Source organism: Pteropus vampyrus, unplaced genomic scaffold (assembly GCF_000151845.1).
Source record: "Pteropus vampyrus isolate Shadow unplaced genomic scaffold, Pvam_2.0 Scaffold2, whole genome shotgun sequence".
Taxonomy (NCBI): domain Eukaryota; kingdom Metazoa; phylum Chordata; class Mammalia; order Chiroptera; family Pteropodidae; genus Pteropus; species Pteropus vampyrus.
In genome coordinates this window covers 4,975,694-4,993,907 of record NW_011888783.1, presented here as the reverse complement: position 1 = coordinate 4,993,907, position 18,214 = coordinate 4,975,694, and the positions used below count along the sequence as shown (strand labels likewise).

At 35.0% G+C, this 18,214-nt stretch overlaps 1 protein-coding gene across 1 annotated transcript in view; it reads left to right on the top strand.

Annotated features, from left to right (window-relative positions):
- COL3A1 (collagen type III alpha 1 chain) overlaps positions 1-18,208 on the top strand; it is a 38,586-nt gene extending 20,378 nt beyond the window's left edge. The window contains exons 19-51 of the mRNA XM_011356311.2: positions 149-202; positions 325-432; positions 649-702; positions 1,311-1,409; positions 1,709-1,762; positions 1,922-2,020; positions 2,373-2,426; positions 2,540-2,593; positions 2,924-2,977; positions 3,550-3,603; positions 3,944-3,988; positions 4,564-4,662; positions 4,751-4,858; positions 5,066-5,119; positions 6,589-6,642; positions 6,726-6,779; positions 7,471-7,524; positions 8,444-8,551; positions 8,989-9,042; positions 9,308-9,361; positions 9,556-9,717; positions 9,833-9,940; positions 10,898-11,005; positions 11,678-11,731; positions 11,820-11,927; positions 12,352-12,405; positions 12,784-12,891; positions 13,187-13,240; positions 13,337-13,444; positions 14,295-14,589; positions 15,616-15,803; positions 16,346-16,588; positions 17,983-18,208. Of these exons, the coding sequence (XP_011354613.1) occupies positions 149-202; positions 325-432; positions 649-702; positions 1,311-1,409; positions 1,709-1,762; positions 1,922-2,020; positions 2,373-2,426; positions 2,540-2,593; positions 2,924-2,977; positions 3,550-3,603; positions 3,944-3,988; positions 4,564-4,662; positions 4,751-4,858; positions 5,066-5,119; positions 6,589-6,642; positions 6,726-6,779; positions 7,471-7,524; positions 8,444-8,551; positions 8,989-9,042; positions 9,308-9,361; positions 9,556-9,717; positions 9,833-9,940; positions 10,898-11,005; positions 11,678-11,731; positions 11,820-11,927; positions 12,352-12,405; positions 12,784-12,891; positions 13,187-13,240; positions 13,337-13,444; positions 14,295-14,589; positions 15,616-15,803; positions 16,346-16,588; positions 17,983-18,129 (3,105 nt within the window). The 3' untranslated portion in view covers positions 18,130-18,208. The remainder of the gene's footprint in view (positions 1-148; positions 203-324; positions 433-648; positions 703-1,310; positions 1,410-1,708; positions 1,763-1,921; positions 2,021-2,372; positions 2,427-2,539; positions 2,594-2,923; positions 2,978-3,549; positions 3,604-3,943; positions 3,989-4,563; positions 4,663-4,750; positions 4,859-5,065; positions 5,120-6,588; positions 6,643-6,725; positions 6,780-7,470; positions 7,525-8,443; positions 8,552-8,988; positions 9,043-9,307; positions 9,362-9,555; positions 9,718-9,832; positions 9,941-10,897; positions 11,006-11,677; positions 11,732-11,819; positions 11,928-12,351; positions 12,406-12,783; positions 12,892-13,186; positions 13,241-13,336; positions 13,445-14,294; positions 14,590-15,615; positions 15,804-16,345; positions 16,589-17,982) is intronic.
- Positions 18,209-18,214: the final 6 nt, after the last annotated feature.

Below are 18,214 nucleotides of genomic sequence, written 5' to 3'. Positions count from 1 at the left end.
TTTTCACAACAAAAATATAAATAGAAGATTTTTATTCTTGTGCGCTTGAATTTATGTTGATTTCACTCATTTTATAATTGAATGTTAGTGGTGATAATTTTGTTAGTCTATTCTCCCTATTTTTAAATCAGGATTTTGTTTCATTTAGGGTGAACCCGGTAAAAATGGTGCCAAAGGAGAGCCAGGACCACGTGGCGAACGCGTAAGTATTACCCCAACAGATTTGGTTATCTTTTGGAAAAATATCAAACAATTAGAAAGTAAACAGGTAAAAATTTTGCAATCTGATTCAGGCATTATTCCTTTATGGGCATCCTTCTTTAGGGTGAAGGTGGTTCTCCAGGTATTCCAGGACCTAAGGGTGAAGATGGCAAAGACGGTTCTCCTGGAGAACCTGGTGCAAATGGACTTCCAGGAGCTGCAGGAGAAAGGGTATGTTTTTCATGGGCATCTAAATGGGAAATGACATCACTATCGCCCACATAGAACTTCCCCTTCAGGGTGAGGCAGCCATGGTTTTTCTTGAGTACCCAATCCTAAATATTGTTTTGAAGAACTTTATAACATGAGAATATCTCTATTCTCACTCAAGAATTATAAAAATTTTTAATGCTTTGGACTGAAATATTTGCTTTTCACTATTTCCAGGGTGTACCTGGATTCCGAGGGCCTGCTGGAGCAAACGGCGCTCCAGGAGAAAAGGTAGAAAATTTAGTATCTATTTTCAAAAATAAGAGTACTACAAGTAGGTATATTCTTCTATACGTTTCTCCATTAATTAAAACCTAAAATTTTAAAAGAAATATATTAGAGTTTTAAAAAATTCCCAATGTAAAACAATTATTCCAGCCGCTGCTCAGCCATTTTTCTAGCTTTGTAACTAAAGCAAGTCATTTAACCTCAATGAGAATCCTTTAACTTACCTATCAATTGGGAATTATTTATCTCAGCCTCACTGTAAGAATTAGATGAACTAAGATGCCTGAAAGTTTTTTTAAAACTTTAAAGTTCTATACAAATTTGACTTTATATCATCAAAGATATTTGACTTTATATGCAGAGAAATATATTGTTAAGCCCACTAAATATTACTTTTTAAAGAGTGTGATATTTGTTAAAGTTGCCTCAAAAGATTTCCAGTATGACATTCCAAGCTAATAGGTAACAGTGATTATATACTGAGCATGTCTACAACACACCAACTCTCTGTAAGAGACCAAATGAAGATGTCTAATTGTAACCTACATATTGTCAATGTCTAGATCAGCGAAGGCTCTTTTACATATTTGTTGATTTATTTCACCGTGTAGGGTCCTGCTGGGGAGCGTGGTGGTCCAGGCCCCGCAGGGCCCAGAGGAGCTCCTGGAGAACCTGGCCGAGATGGCACCCCTGGTGGTCCAGGAGTGAGGGTAAAGAGAAATACTCATTTACTAAGAAAAAAGACAAATGAAGAAGGTTCAAGACACACCATAAATCGACTACACCTTTTATAGGCTCACGATGAAATAGAATAAAATTCTTTTAAGAAAACTTAAGCTAGTATAGATTGAAGAACAGAAAATAGAACCCTTGACTAAGATACTTTATAGGCAGAAAAAAATATATGCGAATATGGGACTACATATATGTGAAAATCTCTAAATTTTACAGATAGATATATGGGTTTTTTAATTATTATTTTTAAATCACCTGACTTACTTCAATTCAGGGTGTGCCCGGAAGCCCAGGAGGACCAGGCAGCGATGGAAAACCAGGGCCTCCTGTATGTACTTTCTTAATATTTCATTTTACAAACCCAGTAAATAATGTCATGCATGGTTGAGCCTCATCTTGATGTATGTTTTATAGCTTTGATATGTATATTGTATATTTTGATCAGATTTTTATCAAACCTCTACTAATGTAATTTTTTTCTCATTAGGGAAGTCAAGGAGAAAGTGGTCGTCCAGGTCCTCCAGGTCCATCTGGTCCCCGTGGTCAGCCTGGTGTCATGGGTTTCCCTGGTCCTAAAGGAAATGATGTGAGTTCCTTTTTTAATTTTTTCAGTAATTAATGGAAGACCTTTTACTTCCTGTATGGGAGTGCAGGGATGGCCAAACTTAATATCTGCTTCAAAGCACAGAATAATATATGAAAATCAAATACTTTGTGAAAGGCGTTAAATACACACACACACACACACACACACACACACACACACACATTTTGGTAGAGTGCTAGGGTAACAGTGGCAACATTTATGGAAATCTACTTATAGAAACTATTTTTTGGTTGTGGATGTACGTGTGTGTATGTAGAGGAGGCAGATCAAAACTCTGAGGGAACAGTATAGTAGATGATTTGAGAATAATAAATACTGGTCATTTCTTTAGGGTGCTCCTGGAAAAAATGGAGAACGAGGTGGCCCTGGAGGTCCTGGCCCTCCAGTAAGTAATTTTCATCAAATTATTTCCTGCCTTACAATACAGGCATTTATCTCTAACCTTATGACTTCTCTCTGCTTTCCTAACTGCTTTTTTTATTTTTTTTTTTCTTTTAGGGTCCTGCTGGAAAGAATGGTGAAACTGGACCGCAGGGACCCCCAGGACCTACTGTAAGTTGACTCACATTAATTGGAGTTGGAGGTGGGTGGGAATGGGGTAGAGGGAAGACTTAGGAAATTACATAATCTCTGACACTGTATCATAATAGTTCACCAAAGCGATTATGAAGCTTGTTTATTTAAATAGCCAACTAAATGCTGACGTTGAGTAAAGTTTATATTGCACATGTCTTCCTTGCATCCCTTCCACAGGCCAGACTCTGCTCTCCTTCACACCATTAATTTTTAAATTACGCTATTAGCCTGCTGAAATGAAAACCGTGTTAACCTAATATGAAAGGTATCTTATAATGGTAAATCTCATTACATTTTTCTACCTAGGGGGCAGCTGGTGACAGAGGAGAAGCAGGACCTGCAGGTCCACCAGGATTACCAGTAAGAATTAGTTGTTTAAATCATCATTAAGCACCTGCTTTTACCGGACTAGTACTTCCCTTGATAGTAGTATTTGTTACTTGACAGTTCAGTTGTTTTATTTTGTGTGTGACACTAATAGATTATAATTCATCTTAAGCATAAAATTTGCTTGTCTGTGTTCTACCTTGAAATAAAATGACAGACAATGTGAATAGACAGGCATTATTTCTATGTCTATTTCAGAATGAATACATTAATAATTTTTTAAAAGTAATTAAGTTCACATAATTCTATTTATTTATATTTATTTTCATAAGAACTTAAATTTATATAGTTAAGTCCATCTCGCCATGATCACCAATTCATTTTATAAACATCAACAAAAAGAATAGAAGGAGATGAACATCGATTCATAAGATATTATCACATGTCTGTCATTGGATTTTGAGAGCCACAAATTTTTTTTTTTTTTTTACTTCTAAAAAGACTACTAAAACCTTTTTGAATACTTTGCAAGAGTATACATAAAAGAAGCTTTTTTGTAAACAATGTTTAAAGTGATTACACAATACAAATATGATTCTTTGTAGGGCACAGCTGGAATCAGTGGTCCTCCAGGAGAAAATGGAAAACCTGGTGAAGCAGTAAGTTGCTTGTCACTTTTTCAAAACTCAGAAACCAAAAGAATAAATTGTAACCATTTATCAATTATTAACTTTTGCTTTTTCTCATGCCATGTTCTCAGTTTTAATATTTAGTTTTGAAATATTCATTAAGAAAAATTTATTCAATCATAACTATTACATAAAAAGTTTGAAATGTACCATAAAATAAATAAATGTACCATAAAAAAATTAAAGAAAGAGTTCATAGCTCAAGATATAACAAATCATACAGTATGAAAACAAGTCAAGTGTGTATCTTGCTTGCATTATATAACATGCATTTTGATATAGGCCTGATCATAGAATGTCAATCTTCTAGGGTCCAAAGGGTGAGGCTGGTGCACCTGGAGCTCCAGGAGGCAAGGTGAATATTTCAATTTATTTTCAATTTCTTCAGCATGTTATAGAACAATTAATTGGTGACATACTTTTAGTATATTACACCAAAATACTCTTTTTAAGAAGGACAACATTACAAACATTTAGTGAATACACTTAGGGTAACTCAAGGCATTTCAAATACGTTAAATATGCTTTTCATCTGAAAAATCAAGTTTTCTGACATTAATAAACATTAATGTCATGGGCCTGACATTTCACAAGAAAAGATTTTACAGTACCTTGATACTATATAGAAAGACACTTTTTTGGTAGAAGAACTTGAAAATTTACTTTTGTGAATAAAATAATAACAATAGTTTCAAAGCTAGCTCATCAGATCAGGTGTCAAAGTTTCCTTGTTGAGACTAATTCTTTTTAAGTTTTCAGTTCCTATTCAGTTGATCAAATGTCCTATATAACTATAAAAATTTTCAAATTGTTCAAAAATATAAGTTAAGAACTTAGCGATCTACATCAAAATAATACGATTTAGGGTGTTTGGGGTTTATTTTTAGCATTAGGGTTTTCTAACAGAGATATTACACATTCTTACTATAGGGTGATGCTGGTGCCCCTGGTGAACGTGGACCTCCTGGAGCAGCAGGTGCCGCAGGAGCTAGAGGTGCAGCTGGGCCCCCTGGTCCTGCAGGAGGAAAGGTAATGCCACATAATTAATTCAATTCACCTAGATTTTACAAAATGCATTCCTTTTCCTTGTGATTTACTATTTATTCTTTAATTTCAGGGCCCTGCCGGTCCTCCTGGGCCACCTGGTGCTGCTGGTACTGCTGGTCTGCAAGGGATGCCTGGAGAAAGAGGTGGTCCTGGAGGCCCCGGCCCAAAGGGTGACAAGGTACTGACTTATCTTTTGTTAATTATGTAACAAAACAGACTTCGTAGGTAAAAGAAAATACCACTGCTGGAAAGCAATCCATTTTCAAAATTAATGTTATCATTTTATTTGTAGTATACATTACAGCAAATTTAGAAGGTCGAGCCTCTTCCTGGAAGATTTTCATTGAGAATACTTCTAATCTGATGACATTGGCTTTATTTACAGGGTGATCCAGGCGGTCCAGGTGCTGATGGTGTTCCAGGGAAAGATGGTCCAAGGGTGAGTACTCGCTTTGGAGGGAAACAGTTCCTCACCTCAACTTCTGTTTGTTCCCAGAAGTTAGGCCATACTCTGCCACCTTCTAGGTGTTAAGAAGACCCAAATGTTTGATAGTTAAAACTTCTGATTTCTATCTCTCACTACCTGATAGTTCAACAGTGACCTGAGAATGGGAAAATCTCAAAAGTATGATAAAGATTACAAGCTAAAGTCATAACGAGTCACTAAATTCCAAGATAATCAATACTGCTTATGAAGGAAATTTTTGATTTTAAAAAACATTGTAATTTTGTGGTAATCATACCATGGAATACTACTTAGCAATAAAAAGGAATAAAGTATTGATAACTGAAACAATTTATGTAAACCTCAAGTACATCATGCTGAGATGAAAAGTCAAATCAAAAAGATACTTACTGCATGATTCTATTCATGTAACATTGTGAAATAACATAATACAAAGATACAGAATGGCTTTATGGTTGTCAGGAGTTAGGAATGAGGGAGAGGGAGACAGTTTTAGCTATAATGAGGTGATACAAGAGAGTCTTATGGTGCTGTGCATTTGAGTATCTTGATTGTGGTGGTGGTTATGCAAGGCTGCATGTGATAAAATTATATAAAGTGGTATATACACAAAAAAGAATGTATATAACTGATGAAACCTGAATAGGCTCTATGGACTGTACCAGTGTCAATTTCTTGATTTTGATATTACACTACAGTTATGAAAGATGTCTGAGGGAGGCTGGGAGAAAGGTGCACAGGATTCCCTGTATACTTCTTTGCAACCTTCTGTGAACTATAACTATTTCAAAATAAATTCAAAAAAAACAAACATTATAATCAATTCTAGTCACATTAGCAAACATCTAGATGTAGTCATATCTACATAATAAACATGCTAAAGAAACATGAAAACTATGCCATTACATGGATACGATATTTACTGTAGTTGCCTTAAAGAAATAAATACTTCACATTTGACAGTCTAGGTGGTGTAAGCTATCATCCATCTAAAAAATCCTAATATTTTATTTATGTAATATAAGTAAAACTTAATATTTGAAAATGTCAATTTGAAAACATTAATATGTGTACCGATATTTTGGGTAGTGAAATGGAACATTTGAATTATTAAGCAGTTGAATAAGGCAAGTTATTTTAATTTTTAAGTTACTACTGTAAGATATTATATCACATTGTATTTACCTTCTGCAAGAGAAAGAAAACTGAATCAATAAATTTCCATTGAATCTTCTAGTCCTTAACAGCCATTCTATAGAATCTTATATTTACTGAGCTCTGAAGTATTTACACATTGAATGAAAAGAATATTATGCAAGCCATAAAAAATTATATTATCTTGTTTATTAGATGAATAATATATCTATATGCTCTCTGTTTGATTAATTGGAAAAATGATGTTTTTTATCTCTAAATTAAAAATATATTTCTATTTTCTTTAGGGTCCTGCTGGTCCTATTGGTCCTCCTGGCCCAGCTGGTCAGAATGGAGATAAGGTAACACCTAACACTATTTAGAAATAAAAAAAATGTCTTTAGCCTTTGGATGATTGCATTAATTTTCTTTTCTCTTTTTAAAGGGCGAAAGTGGTTCCCCTGGACCTCCGGGTATAGCTGGTCCTCGTGGTGGCCCTGTAAGTGTTAAAGACATTTTCTATACAATTTTTAACCCCACACAGGCAGCGGCTACTTACACCTAACAATTCCACCTACAGGCTCTGCGTCTCAATGGTGGGATACTGTCTTTAGGAGTCATATGACATGCAAAAAAATGTTAAAGTTTTTCAATTTAAAATTCACAAGAAACAATTTTCTGTCATGCTTTCTTTCCTAAACAGTTTTGAAAAAATAAAAATTACACAAGTAATATACATTGGTAAATGAGTAAGTATTTCCTAAACCTATAGAACCTTTACCTAAGGTTCCTTCTAGATCTAAAATTCTCTACCTTCTGGGATTGCGACACAGGAATAATCTATAGTAAATGTTTTCAATTATCGATTTATTTGTTAATTTCTCAACCTTTTACCATATTTTAAAATTGTCACATTTTTAAATGTTATACAATTAAATGTGTTAAACACAAGAATTCTCAAATTATTTTTCTTGCCAATAATATCACGGTCAGAGGTAGAAAATCAATGATTAGGGTGTTGTTCGCTACTAATTTTGTTCAGAAATTGTAAAGTCTTCAGAGGGTAAACTATGTTAGTTACCTTTGCACATTTCCTTCTTAAAGAAAAGATAAGATGATATAGATTATGACATGTGGACCCTGTGGGAAGATGTCTTCTCCGTGACTAACAAGGGTTGTTTTTACTTCAGGGTGAGAGAGGTGAACAAGGGCCTCCAGGACCTGCTGGCTTCCCTGGTGCTCCTGTAAGTATGAACATTAAAATATATATGTCATGCAACCCAGAATGACTATCTCGTTGAAAAATGGCAGATGTATAAGATAAGTCTGGATATAGCCCTGCCTCAGCCACTTATTCCCTGCACCTTATTTTTTTTTTACTTTAGCTTTATTCTTATTCTTTAAAAGATGGAGATAAAAACACTTGCCCTGCCTTGATGACAGATTAATGAGGCTAACATGTATCCTAGATTTAAAAGCACTCTGAAATTTTAAAAGTTCTTTCATTATAAAATGATACGTTTTTAAAAAATTAATTTAATTTAATTTTATAGTAGTTTCAGGTAGACAGTACAATGGTCAGACATCCATATAATTTATAAAGTGATCCCCCTGACCACTCTAGCACCCATCCAGCACAACACACAGCCACCGTGATAATATTGACTATATTCCTTATGCTGTACTTTACATCCCTATGGCTGTATTGTAGCTACTGATGTGTACTTCTTCATCATTTCACATTTTTCACCCAGCCCCCACAAACTCCCCTCCCTTCTGGTGACCACCAGTTTGTTCTCTGTATCTGTGGGTCTGTTTTCTTTTAGTTTGTTTGTTTCTTTTGTTCCTTAGATACCTTTTAAAATTAGCTCTAAGCCCAGTGTTTCTCAAATGATGTTACTGAGGCTCACTTTCAAATGCACAATCCTTGGAGAGACTTTCTCCCTTATGACAAATAATGCACATCTAGTGCTTTCTTAATATTCTTTTATCAGGGGAATATTATGATTGACTTTGTTTTGCCATGTCTTCTAAGAGCCTCTTTTCTGATTTGATTTCAACATCCCTTCTCCTGAAGAATTCTATTTTCTGAAGAAAAATAATGCTGAGCCAAGTGTATTATGAAATAGGAGAGCTCACGGGCCATTTTTTTTCTGCATACAGGGACAGAATGGTGAGCCTGGTGGTAAAGGAGAAAGAGGCGCTCCTGGTGAGAAAGGCGAAGGAGGTCCTCCTGGCCTTGCAGGACCCCCTGGCGGTTCTGGGCCTGCTGTGAGTATTCTCTAAGCTGGAAAGCACTTAGGTCACTGAAGGAATTTAACATGTCATACTGATAGAGCTTGTCATGGTGACAAGTACAGTCTTCATAGGAATATAGTTCTGAGTTTGAAGCTCGGCTCCAACAGTCTAGAATATAACGTCAATCAAGTTATTTTAACTTCTTCATAGAGTTACTTTTTTTTTTTAATAGCTTTTTTTGCTACAGGTTTTTACTTCTATTATAGGTTGTTTTTTCAGGTTTTTTTTTATATAGTTGACATATAACATTGTATAAGTTTAAAGTGTACAACAGAATGATTTGATATATGCGCATATTACAAAATGATTATCACAATAAATAGAGTTCCTGTTTGCACGGCTTAATGCTTCTCCAAAAATGTGATTTTGGTACTATTCTCATAAACCATTTTCACCTCCATTTCATTTAGGGTCCCCCTGGTCCCCAAGGTGTCAAAGGTGAACGTGGCAGTCCTGGTGGTCCTGTAAGTATTAATCCTCAACTATTTTTGAAAAGAACTAATTAATTAATATCGATCTGTATAAAACTGCTTTGAAAGCACTAGATCCTTAAAAAAGAGTATAAAAATTATAATCACTTACTCATATATGAGTTATATGTAAATTCCAAAAGAAAACAACAAACCATAAGTGACCCAGAGTAGAAGGCAGATCCTACCACATTTTTAAATTTGTTCTTAGTGGTTATTTGTTCTGCTTAACTATATAAAATATGTTATCATGTCACAGGGTGCTGCTGGCTTCCCTGGCGGCCGTGGTCTTCCTGGTCCTCCTGGTAGTAATGTAAGTACTATTTAAAGGATTTTTCACCACATATTTCATAAAGAACACTCACAAATGCATAGGGTGAGAAACACACATTACTACATTTCTTTGTATTAAATCCCTTGTAAAGTTATTTGAATGAAGGTAAAAGAGGGAAGATATTTTTAATTTTTTTATTATAAAATACTCAAATTTCAAACATCTCTTTGTAGGGTAACCCAGGCCCTCCAGGCTCCAGTGGTGCTCCAGGCAAGGATGGACCCCCAGGTCCACCTGGTAGCAATGGTGCTCCTGGCAGCCCTGGGGTGTCTGGACCGAAAGGCGATGCTGGTCAACCAGGTGAAAAGGGATCACCTGGCGCCCAGGGTCCTCCAGTGAGTAGATTCGTTGCTCTATTGATTGACAATACTGTTTTATTTTTAATCATAAATTAAATAGAGGAGAATATAGTCACATAAAGAACTGAGGCTTTATTATCTGTCACAACAGGGGGCTCCAGGTCCACTTGGAATTGCAGGGATTACTGGAGCACGGGGTCTGGCAGGACCTCCAGGCATGCCAGGTGCTAGAGGAAGTCCTGGCCCACAAGGCGTTAAGGTGAGCATAGCAATGTTTGTGTCACTGGAATCTTGTTTTCCTTGATAGCCTTTAGAGATCACTTAACCATAGCAAAAACAGAATGAACAACTTTTCCTGTAATAGATGCAAATTCTTGATATTTTCACAGTTTCAGAAAGCATGCACGTTATTACAAGGCTCCAGAGCACAAAAACAATGCACGTCATAGACCAGCCTTGAACAGAAACACAAAATAAATTGATATCACAGGAAAATACCTTGTCATTTCAAATGCCTCTGTTAGGAAACTTGTGAGCATTGTTGGTTCTACTGTGAGTTTTAAAGAGGGAAATAATATCAGCTTATAGACCTATGAAAGCCCTTAATTACTAGTAATTATCTATCACCTCAATTCATTTTGCACTTTTGATCTTCTTTCATTAATATTACTATAACATTCTAGTGGTTAGCATCTTAAATATCTATCCAGCTAAGGGGCAATAAAATTCTTTTTTATTAAGGCTCATGGTTTGACACTCTAAGCATCTCTTTAAACTAAATGTCAAATAACATTATAGTGAAAATACAATATAACATTTAAGTGTATTCAGCTTATATAAACAAATCTAGTAAATGTACATTCTTTAGGTAGGGCCAAATAAATGTTCAATGTAACTTAGTTGTAGTGGCCACCATAAACCTATAGTTTCATTATTTTTTTCATACAATAGCCATGTCTATTTATATGTCTCGTATTAGAATGTATTCTAAATATGATAATTAGTGTGATTACTCAGCCCTCTGGTATCCAGGGTCATTGGGTAAGTTGGAAAAGATACTTGCTTCTCCAAAGCTTTTTCCCTATGGTGGGTACAGTTTTAGGAACAAACTCAATAGAAATTGAATTAAACAGGTTTTTCCCTGAGAAATAAAGACATATGATAATACTATATTAATCAATCTCTTAAGTTAAGAAATGTCTTATTTTTTACACAGGGTGAAAGTGGGAAACCAGGACCTAGTGGTCAAAATGGAGAACGTGGTCCTCCTGGACCCCAAGGTCTTCCTGGTTTGGCTGGTACAGCTGGTGAACCTGGACGAGATGTAAGTATTATCTCTTAGGAAATATACAATCAGCCAGGTTGTGCTTGATAACTTATTTAAGCAAAGGTCAAATTGGGCCTTAATGTCTAAGAGTGTAAACACTACAATGTGCTAAAGTTCTCCTTCCTTCTCTAAAAACAGGTCTTCTTTCTATTACAATTTAAAACAAGCTTTAGATGTTCATGTTCATTAATATTTACCCAATGAATGATTGTTCATGGAGAATAATATGATCTTTAGCGAAATAAAGAAACAAGTTGTGGGTGGAGAGATTTCCAATTTACAGCATTTCTCTGGGTGAAATGTACTGCATGTTTTCTGTGGTTAGTCTTTTCTTAAATTGTAGCTATCCATTATCAGCTTAAACAACTGTTTGTCAAGCTTTTATTTATTATCTCCCTCCTAAGAATCCCTTTAGATATTTTTTTCTTATTTCTCCTTGTCTAGCTCCATGAAATTTTAGTACCACTGATACATACTGAATTTAGGTACTGTCGCCCTTTGAAGAGCCACACCCATTGTAATATCTAAGATTTTTCTCTCCCAAGAACCAACTCTACCTTCTTTAAGATGATATCACTCCCATTGAAAAAAACATGGCTTAGATGGTATTTGAATAGTACTAAAAAGATTAATTTCTTTTCTCCTTTTTTTTTTTTTTCCTTTCATTAGGGAAACCCTGGATCAGATGGTCTGCCAGGCCGAGATGGAGCTCCTGGTAGCAAGGTATAACAAACACATGTACAACAGGCTTGTGTAATTAAAACAATAACTGCTGATCATATTTATTTTGGATCTGTGAATTTGTCTGCAGGGTGATCGTGGTGAAAATGGCTCTCCTGGTGCCCCTGGTGCTCCTGGTCATCCAGGCCCACCTGGTCCTGTCGGTCCAGCTGGAAAGAGTGGTGACAGAGGAGAAACTGTGAGTTCTAATAAGCACCATCTTTCTTTACTTGCCTATTTTCTGTAATAAAGAGATTAGGAGATAGAAGATAGAATGTTATATCTGTCAACTAAAAGATGTACTATCACTTATTTTACAGTTTTTATGCTAGTCATTCCATAGGGAACTGTGGTAATAAAGATGTATGAGAAGTTTATGGCAGTAGTCAATGAAGAATTCATTACTAAAATTCAAAATGGTATTAATCAGACCAAGTGTATATTCACCGGGTAAATGTAAGGCTGAATTAACAGGACTTCCTCAGCTTTTCTGCTTAGAACCTCTGGTAAAGATATAAGCAAAGAAACTCACAATGAAATCATTAACTTTTAAATCAAACAAAGCTATACCAATAAATGAACAATTCCTTGTGTGTTTGTTTATTTGTTTATTTTTATTTTAGGGCCCTGCTGGCCCTACTGGTGCTCCAGGTCCTGCTGGTGTCCGAGGTCCTGCTGTAAGTCTTTTTTTTTTTTTTTTTTTAATTCATTCAGCAGTATAAGAAATATGCTATTTTCTGGCATACTCAAGAGAAGGGAATGACAAAATACATAGCTGTGGAACAGAATTTAAACTTTCCTTCAATTATATAGAAAGCAATTCAGGATCCAAAAGTTCCTTGGGGCCAAGGATATACACATCAATTATTGGGGTTCCATGTAATTATCAGTCCAAAATCACAACAACCATAATAACAATCTTTATTACTCTATGTATGCAGTGTCTGGTGAAAGGATTTCTAGCTAATAGAATGGAATTAATTGGTATAAATTCTATTTTGTTTTTCCAATGTGCATATGTGTATATGATCTTAATTTGATATTTATTTGCAAAGGGTCCCCAAGGCCCACGTGGTGACAAAGGTGAAACAGGTGAACGTGGTTCTAATGGCATCAAAGGACATCGAGGATTCCCTGGTAGCCCAGGTTCCCCAGGTTCTCCAGTAAGTGCATCCATTTTGTTAGAAAATCCCCTTCAATGCATTTTAATTGATGAAAAAGGCAAATCTTAAAGCCTGATAGTAGAATGTGTTCATCTCTAAAAAACATGTCAAAAGAAATGAGAAATGGATTCAAGGGCTTATCTGCAATAGTACTTGGCATGAGACAATGGGGAGAGTAAAGAAAAAAGAAATTATATTTTATCATGGTCTCCACTTTTCTTGATCTGATATTGAATATACAGTCTCCTAATGTTTTTAAAGTCTTCATTCACATTCACCCTTCCTTTCCTTTCAGGGTCCTGCTGGTCACCAAGGTGCAATCGGTAGTCCAGGCCCTGCAGGACCCAGAGTAAGTACCACAAAAAGATATTGGAAGATCCATACTTTTAACTATTTGCATTGAAGGAAGGTATTCTAGCATTGTGATATTATGATAATTTTTTAGGGACCTGTAGGACCTAGTGGACCCCCTGGCAAAGATGGAACAAGTGGACATCCAGGCCCCATTGGACCACCAGGGCCTCGAGGTAACAGAGGTGAAAGAGGATCTGAGGTAAGACGTCACTTACCAGTACGTGTGTTTAATTTGCCATAACTTCACATTTTCAGAAACGCTTTGCAATATTCTAAGATACTGAGTTAAACATAATTTAATCACCCAACGTGATTTAGAAAATGAACAATGACTTTAAAACATTCTCCACCATATTAAGACTTTCTCCATCACACTACAATAGTAGAAAAACCCTTTTTAACAGGTTCAGAGAGCAGTTATATCAGACATAAACCAATTTAACCAAATGAACTCTGCCAAGTGTTGATCTCGCACAAGTGTCTCTCAATTATGATTATTATAATTTGTAAGTATGTAGTACATTCTACTCCTCAAATAGCTTCCATGATTTCTGTTTTGCTGCTAATACCATCATTCCTAATACTGTCCTATATCACACATTTGGGGTCAGTGGAATAAAAACTATTACCTCCACAAGTTATACACGTGACAACTGAAACACAAATAGTTAAGTGATCAGCCCAAAGACACAAAATCAATGACAAATCTGAAATCAGAATCTAGGTTTCCTGATCATATCCCCTCTGTCATGTCAGCATTAAAATTGCTGACAACATTTATACAGAAGGAAATGTGACCGAGTAAAATTTGTATGCTAACACCACTGATTCTTACACATTGGAGCAATAACTTTCGTGATAATGAATTACAGTTATTACAAATTGGTTATCATTTGATCGCAAAGCAATTCAAATAAAACTTTGTTAGAATAATTATAATGTCACAAGGTATTAATTGTCTTTATCACATTTTCTTGAGCTAGCCACATATTCTTCCAGTGGAGTCCAAACAAGTACATCTCAGTGATGTATGTTCTTATACTTCCTAGGGATCCCCAGGCCACCCAGGACAACCGGGTCCTCCTGGACCTCCTGGTGCCCCAGGTCCATGCTGTGGTGGTGGAGCTGCTGCCCTCGGTGTTGCTGGAGGTGAAAAAGCTGGTGGTTTTGCCCCATATTATGGAGATGAACCAATGGATTTCAAAATCAACACTGAAGAAATTATGACTTCACTCAAATCGGTCAATGGACAAATAGAAAGCATCATTAGTCCTGATGGTTCACGCAAAAACCCTGCTCGGAACTGCCGAGACCTGAAATTCTGCCATCCTGAACTCAAGAGTGGTATGTTGGGGAATTATTCACATTCCTGGCAACAGGATTACAGAGAAAACTTCTTATATTAGAATTTAGGGAAGAGGAAAGTTTACTGTAAATAGAAAATACTTTATAGCAGAAACAGTTCTTAAGGCTAGTTGAATTAAAATTATGTGACATTGTGAGAAAGAAAACATGAATTGTACAGGTGTACTTAAAATGTAATGTGAATAACTTCAAAATATTCCAAAGGTAGGGCAATTTAAAGACAGTTTTGTAGAAATTTTAAAACAAATCAAAGTTTGGTGCGTTTTTGCACATCATCACAAAGTTATTTGAGTGATAAAGCAATAGTGTTGTGTTCTCAGGATCAAATATATGTAATTTGATGCAGATATAATTTCCAATTAAATTATTGCAATTTAATTTTTGTAACAAATACAATTATTAAAATTTTCAAACAATTAAATAAAAAAGCAGAATATTATGTGGAATTCAATTGAATAATGTAATAGTATACAGTTTTGCACATATTGGATTAATTCATTCTGAAAGGCAAAATTATTTCAAGCTCTTAAATATCTTGACGTGGAACATTGCCTTGGAGTCGTTTCTGGAAATTACTTAAATAGACGACAATCATCAGTCATGGGGACTTTAGGTTTAGGCTTGTTGGCATAAATCTAGATTAGACAAAGAGCTTACATTATTAAGTAAAACCGTATTAAATAAGTATTCAACTTTAAAAAAAGAGATTTTAGCAAATACAATACAATAATCAAAAGATCTTGGCTTGATATATCTTCATTGTTCAATATTAAGATGTTATTTTTTTAATTCAGTGCTTTCTAATTTTCTAATTCTTTTACCTCAATAATTTTAATCTATAAGTTTCTGTGTTATGCTATACTATTAAATATAAATACATAAAATACAAATACATTAGCAGTCAACATTATGAATGTTTTACTAGGTAAATGAACAAATTCATTCTGGTCCAAATTTGTTAATGGAGTTTATAAGCAATTTTTGTCTTTTTTTGTGACTATACAGGATTATATTGGGTTGATCCTAACCAAGGCTGCAAGATGGATGCTATTAAAGTATTTTGTAATATGGAAACTGGGGAAACATGCATAAATGCCAGTCCTTTGAATATTCCTCGTAAAAACTGGTGGACAGATTCTGGTGCTGAGAAGAAACATGTTTGGTTTGGAGAAACCATGGATGGTGGTTTTCAGGTAAGAAAGGTTATATCATTTTTTTTTTTTTCACTTAGTCATCCCTACCTACCTGAATTTCTTGGTTCCTCCTATTTATTCATCACAAAGCAAAGTTAGTTAATAAAAGGAAGAACCCAAATGATTATATATATTCAGGTATCTACTTTTATAACTTTTTAAATTTGTTTCTCAAGAATTAAGCTACATTGAATAATTTTTTGTATACAACTATTTTTCTTTCAATTCTTAAGTTCTTTTTTACTCTAGAATTAATGTTTGTTATACATGCAATAAAAATATATGTATATAGTGACAAATAGTTAATAGACTTACCAAGATGATCATATCATAAAGTATACAAATGCAGAATCACTATGTTGTAAACCTGAAACTAATATGTTGAATGTCAACTATACTTTAACAAAAATATTCATATCTAAAATATTCATACATAAAACATGTGAACAACCTATATTACAATGACAAACTATACTGTATGAATCCCTTATACACAGTTGCAACCAAAATGTTTAATCGGTTTTATTTGTTCTCTGTTACAGTTTAGCTATGGCAATCCTGAACTTCCTGAAGATATCCTTGATGTCCAGCTGGCATTCCTCAGACTTCTCTCCAGCCGGGCTTCCCAGAACATCACATATCACTGCAAGAACAGCATTGCATACATGGATCATGATAGTGGGAATGTAAAGAAAGCCCTGAGGCTGATGGGGTCAAATGAAGGTGAATTCAAGGCCGAAGGAAATAGTAAATTCACATATGCAGTTCTGGAGGATGGTTGCACTGTAAGTAACAACATTTTTATAAGCAAGAATCATAATGAGCTCAGAATTTCTAGTTTAATTGCACTATTTTAAAAAGAAGAAATAAAAATAATGAGAGTGAACAAAAGAAGGCATTTGGTGTGAGTTATATAGAATCTATTGATGCATTGCAGGGCAAGTTCAATATCACAAAAAATGAATATATTTTCTCAACCTCCAGGTAAAAAGCATTTGAAATGAAAGCAATTGAAATTTAAATCCATAATATAAACTTTATTAGATAATTTATATGGTTACTATATATTCTGCATAATAGCCATCATATAGACACAATCTAAAAATCTCTGCTTTGTTTTTCATTTTAAAGGTTAACTTTAAATCTATTTTTTGTTATTATCATTTATGAACAGAGAATTCACTTTTAATATTAACAAATTCCATTGTGAAAAACCTTCTTCCACTTCTTAGTAAATGAACTATATACCTGGTAGCAATGACCAGGACTTCTGAGAATGGGCTGGCCATGAAAATCTCCCTGCTGGGTTTACCCTGAAGTTCTATAAGCCTTTTCATTTATGATATAGATTATCAACTGGGAGGATTATAGCTTTGAAGTGGAGCAGGTCTCCATATGTTTGGAAGATAGCATGGCAAATTGGCAACTTCTTTCAAACAATTTTTTAAAAACTCTTGGTCCATTACAAGAGTCTAAGTACAGTTATGTACCACATAATGACATTTGGGTCAATGACATCCCATGTATATGACAGCGTTCCCATCGGATTATAATGGAGCCAAAAACTCCTATCACCTTAGTGACATTGTAGGTTGTTGTTCATGAGGTTGTAGCACATTGCATGACTCATGTGTTTGTGGTGATGTAAACAAACCTACTGAGCTTTCAGTCATATAAAAGTATAGCACATATAATTACATATGGTCAGTATTTAATATTTGATAATGATAATAAATGATGATGTTATTGGATTATGTATTTACTACACCACACTTTTTATCATTATTTTGAATTTAACTATTTCTATTTATTAAAAGAAGTTTGCTGTAAAACAGTAAGCCATGTTACACCATCAGCAGCCTCATACATCTCACACTTACTGCATCTCTTGATTGCATCATTTTCTCTTGTGTTTGACTTAATCAATCTTATATCATCTTATGCAGTAACATGCTGTATGGGTTTGTAGCCTAGGATCACTAGGCTATACTGTGTAACCTAGATGTGTAGCAGGCTGTACCATCTACATTTGTGTAAGTGCACTCTATGATGTTTGCCCAACAATGAAATTGCCTAACGATACATTTCTCAGAAGGTATCCTCTTTGTTAAGCAGCACATGAATATAATTGTAATGTCATGAACACTTACATTTTTTGCTCTTTTTTTTTTTTTTACAGAAACACACTGGGGAATGGGGCAAAACAGTCTTCGAATATCGAACACGCAAGGCTGTGAGACTACCTATTATAGATATCGCACCCTATGATATTGGTGGTCCTGATCAAGAATTCGGTGTGGACATTGGCCCTGTTTGCTTTTTATAAACCAAACTCTATCTGAAACCCCAGCAAAAATTTCACACTCCATATGTGTTCCTTTTGTTCTAATCTTGTCAACCAGTACAAGTGA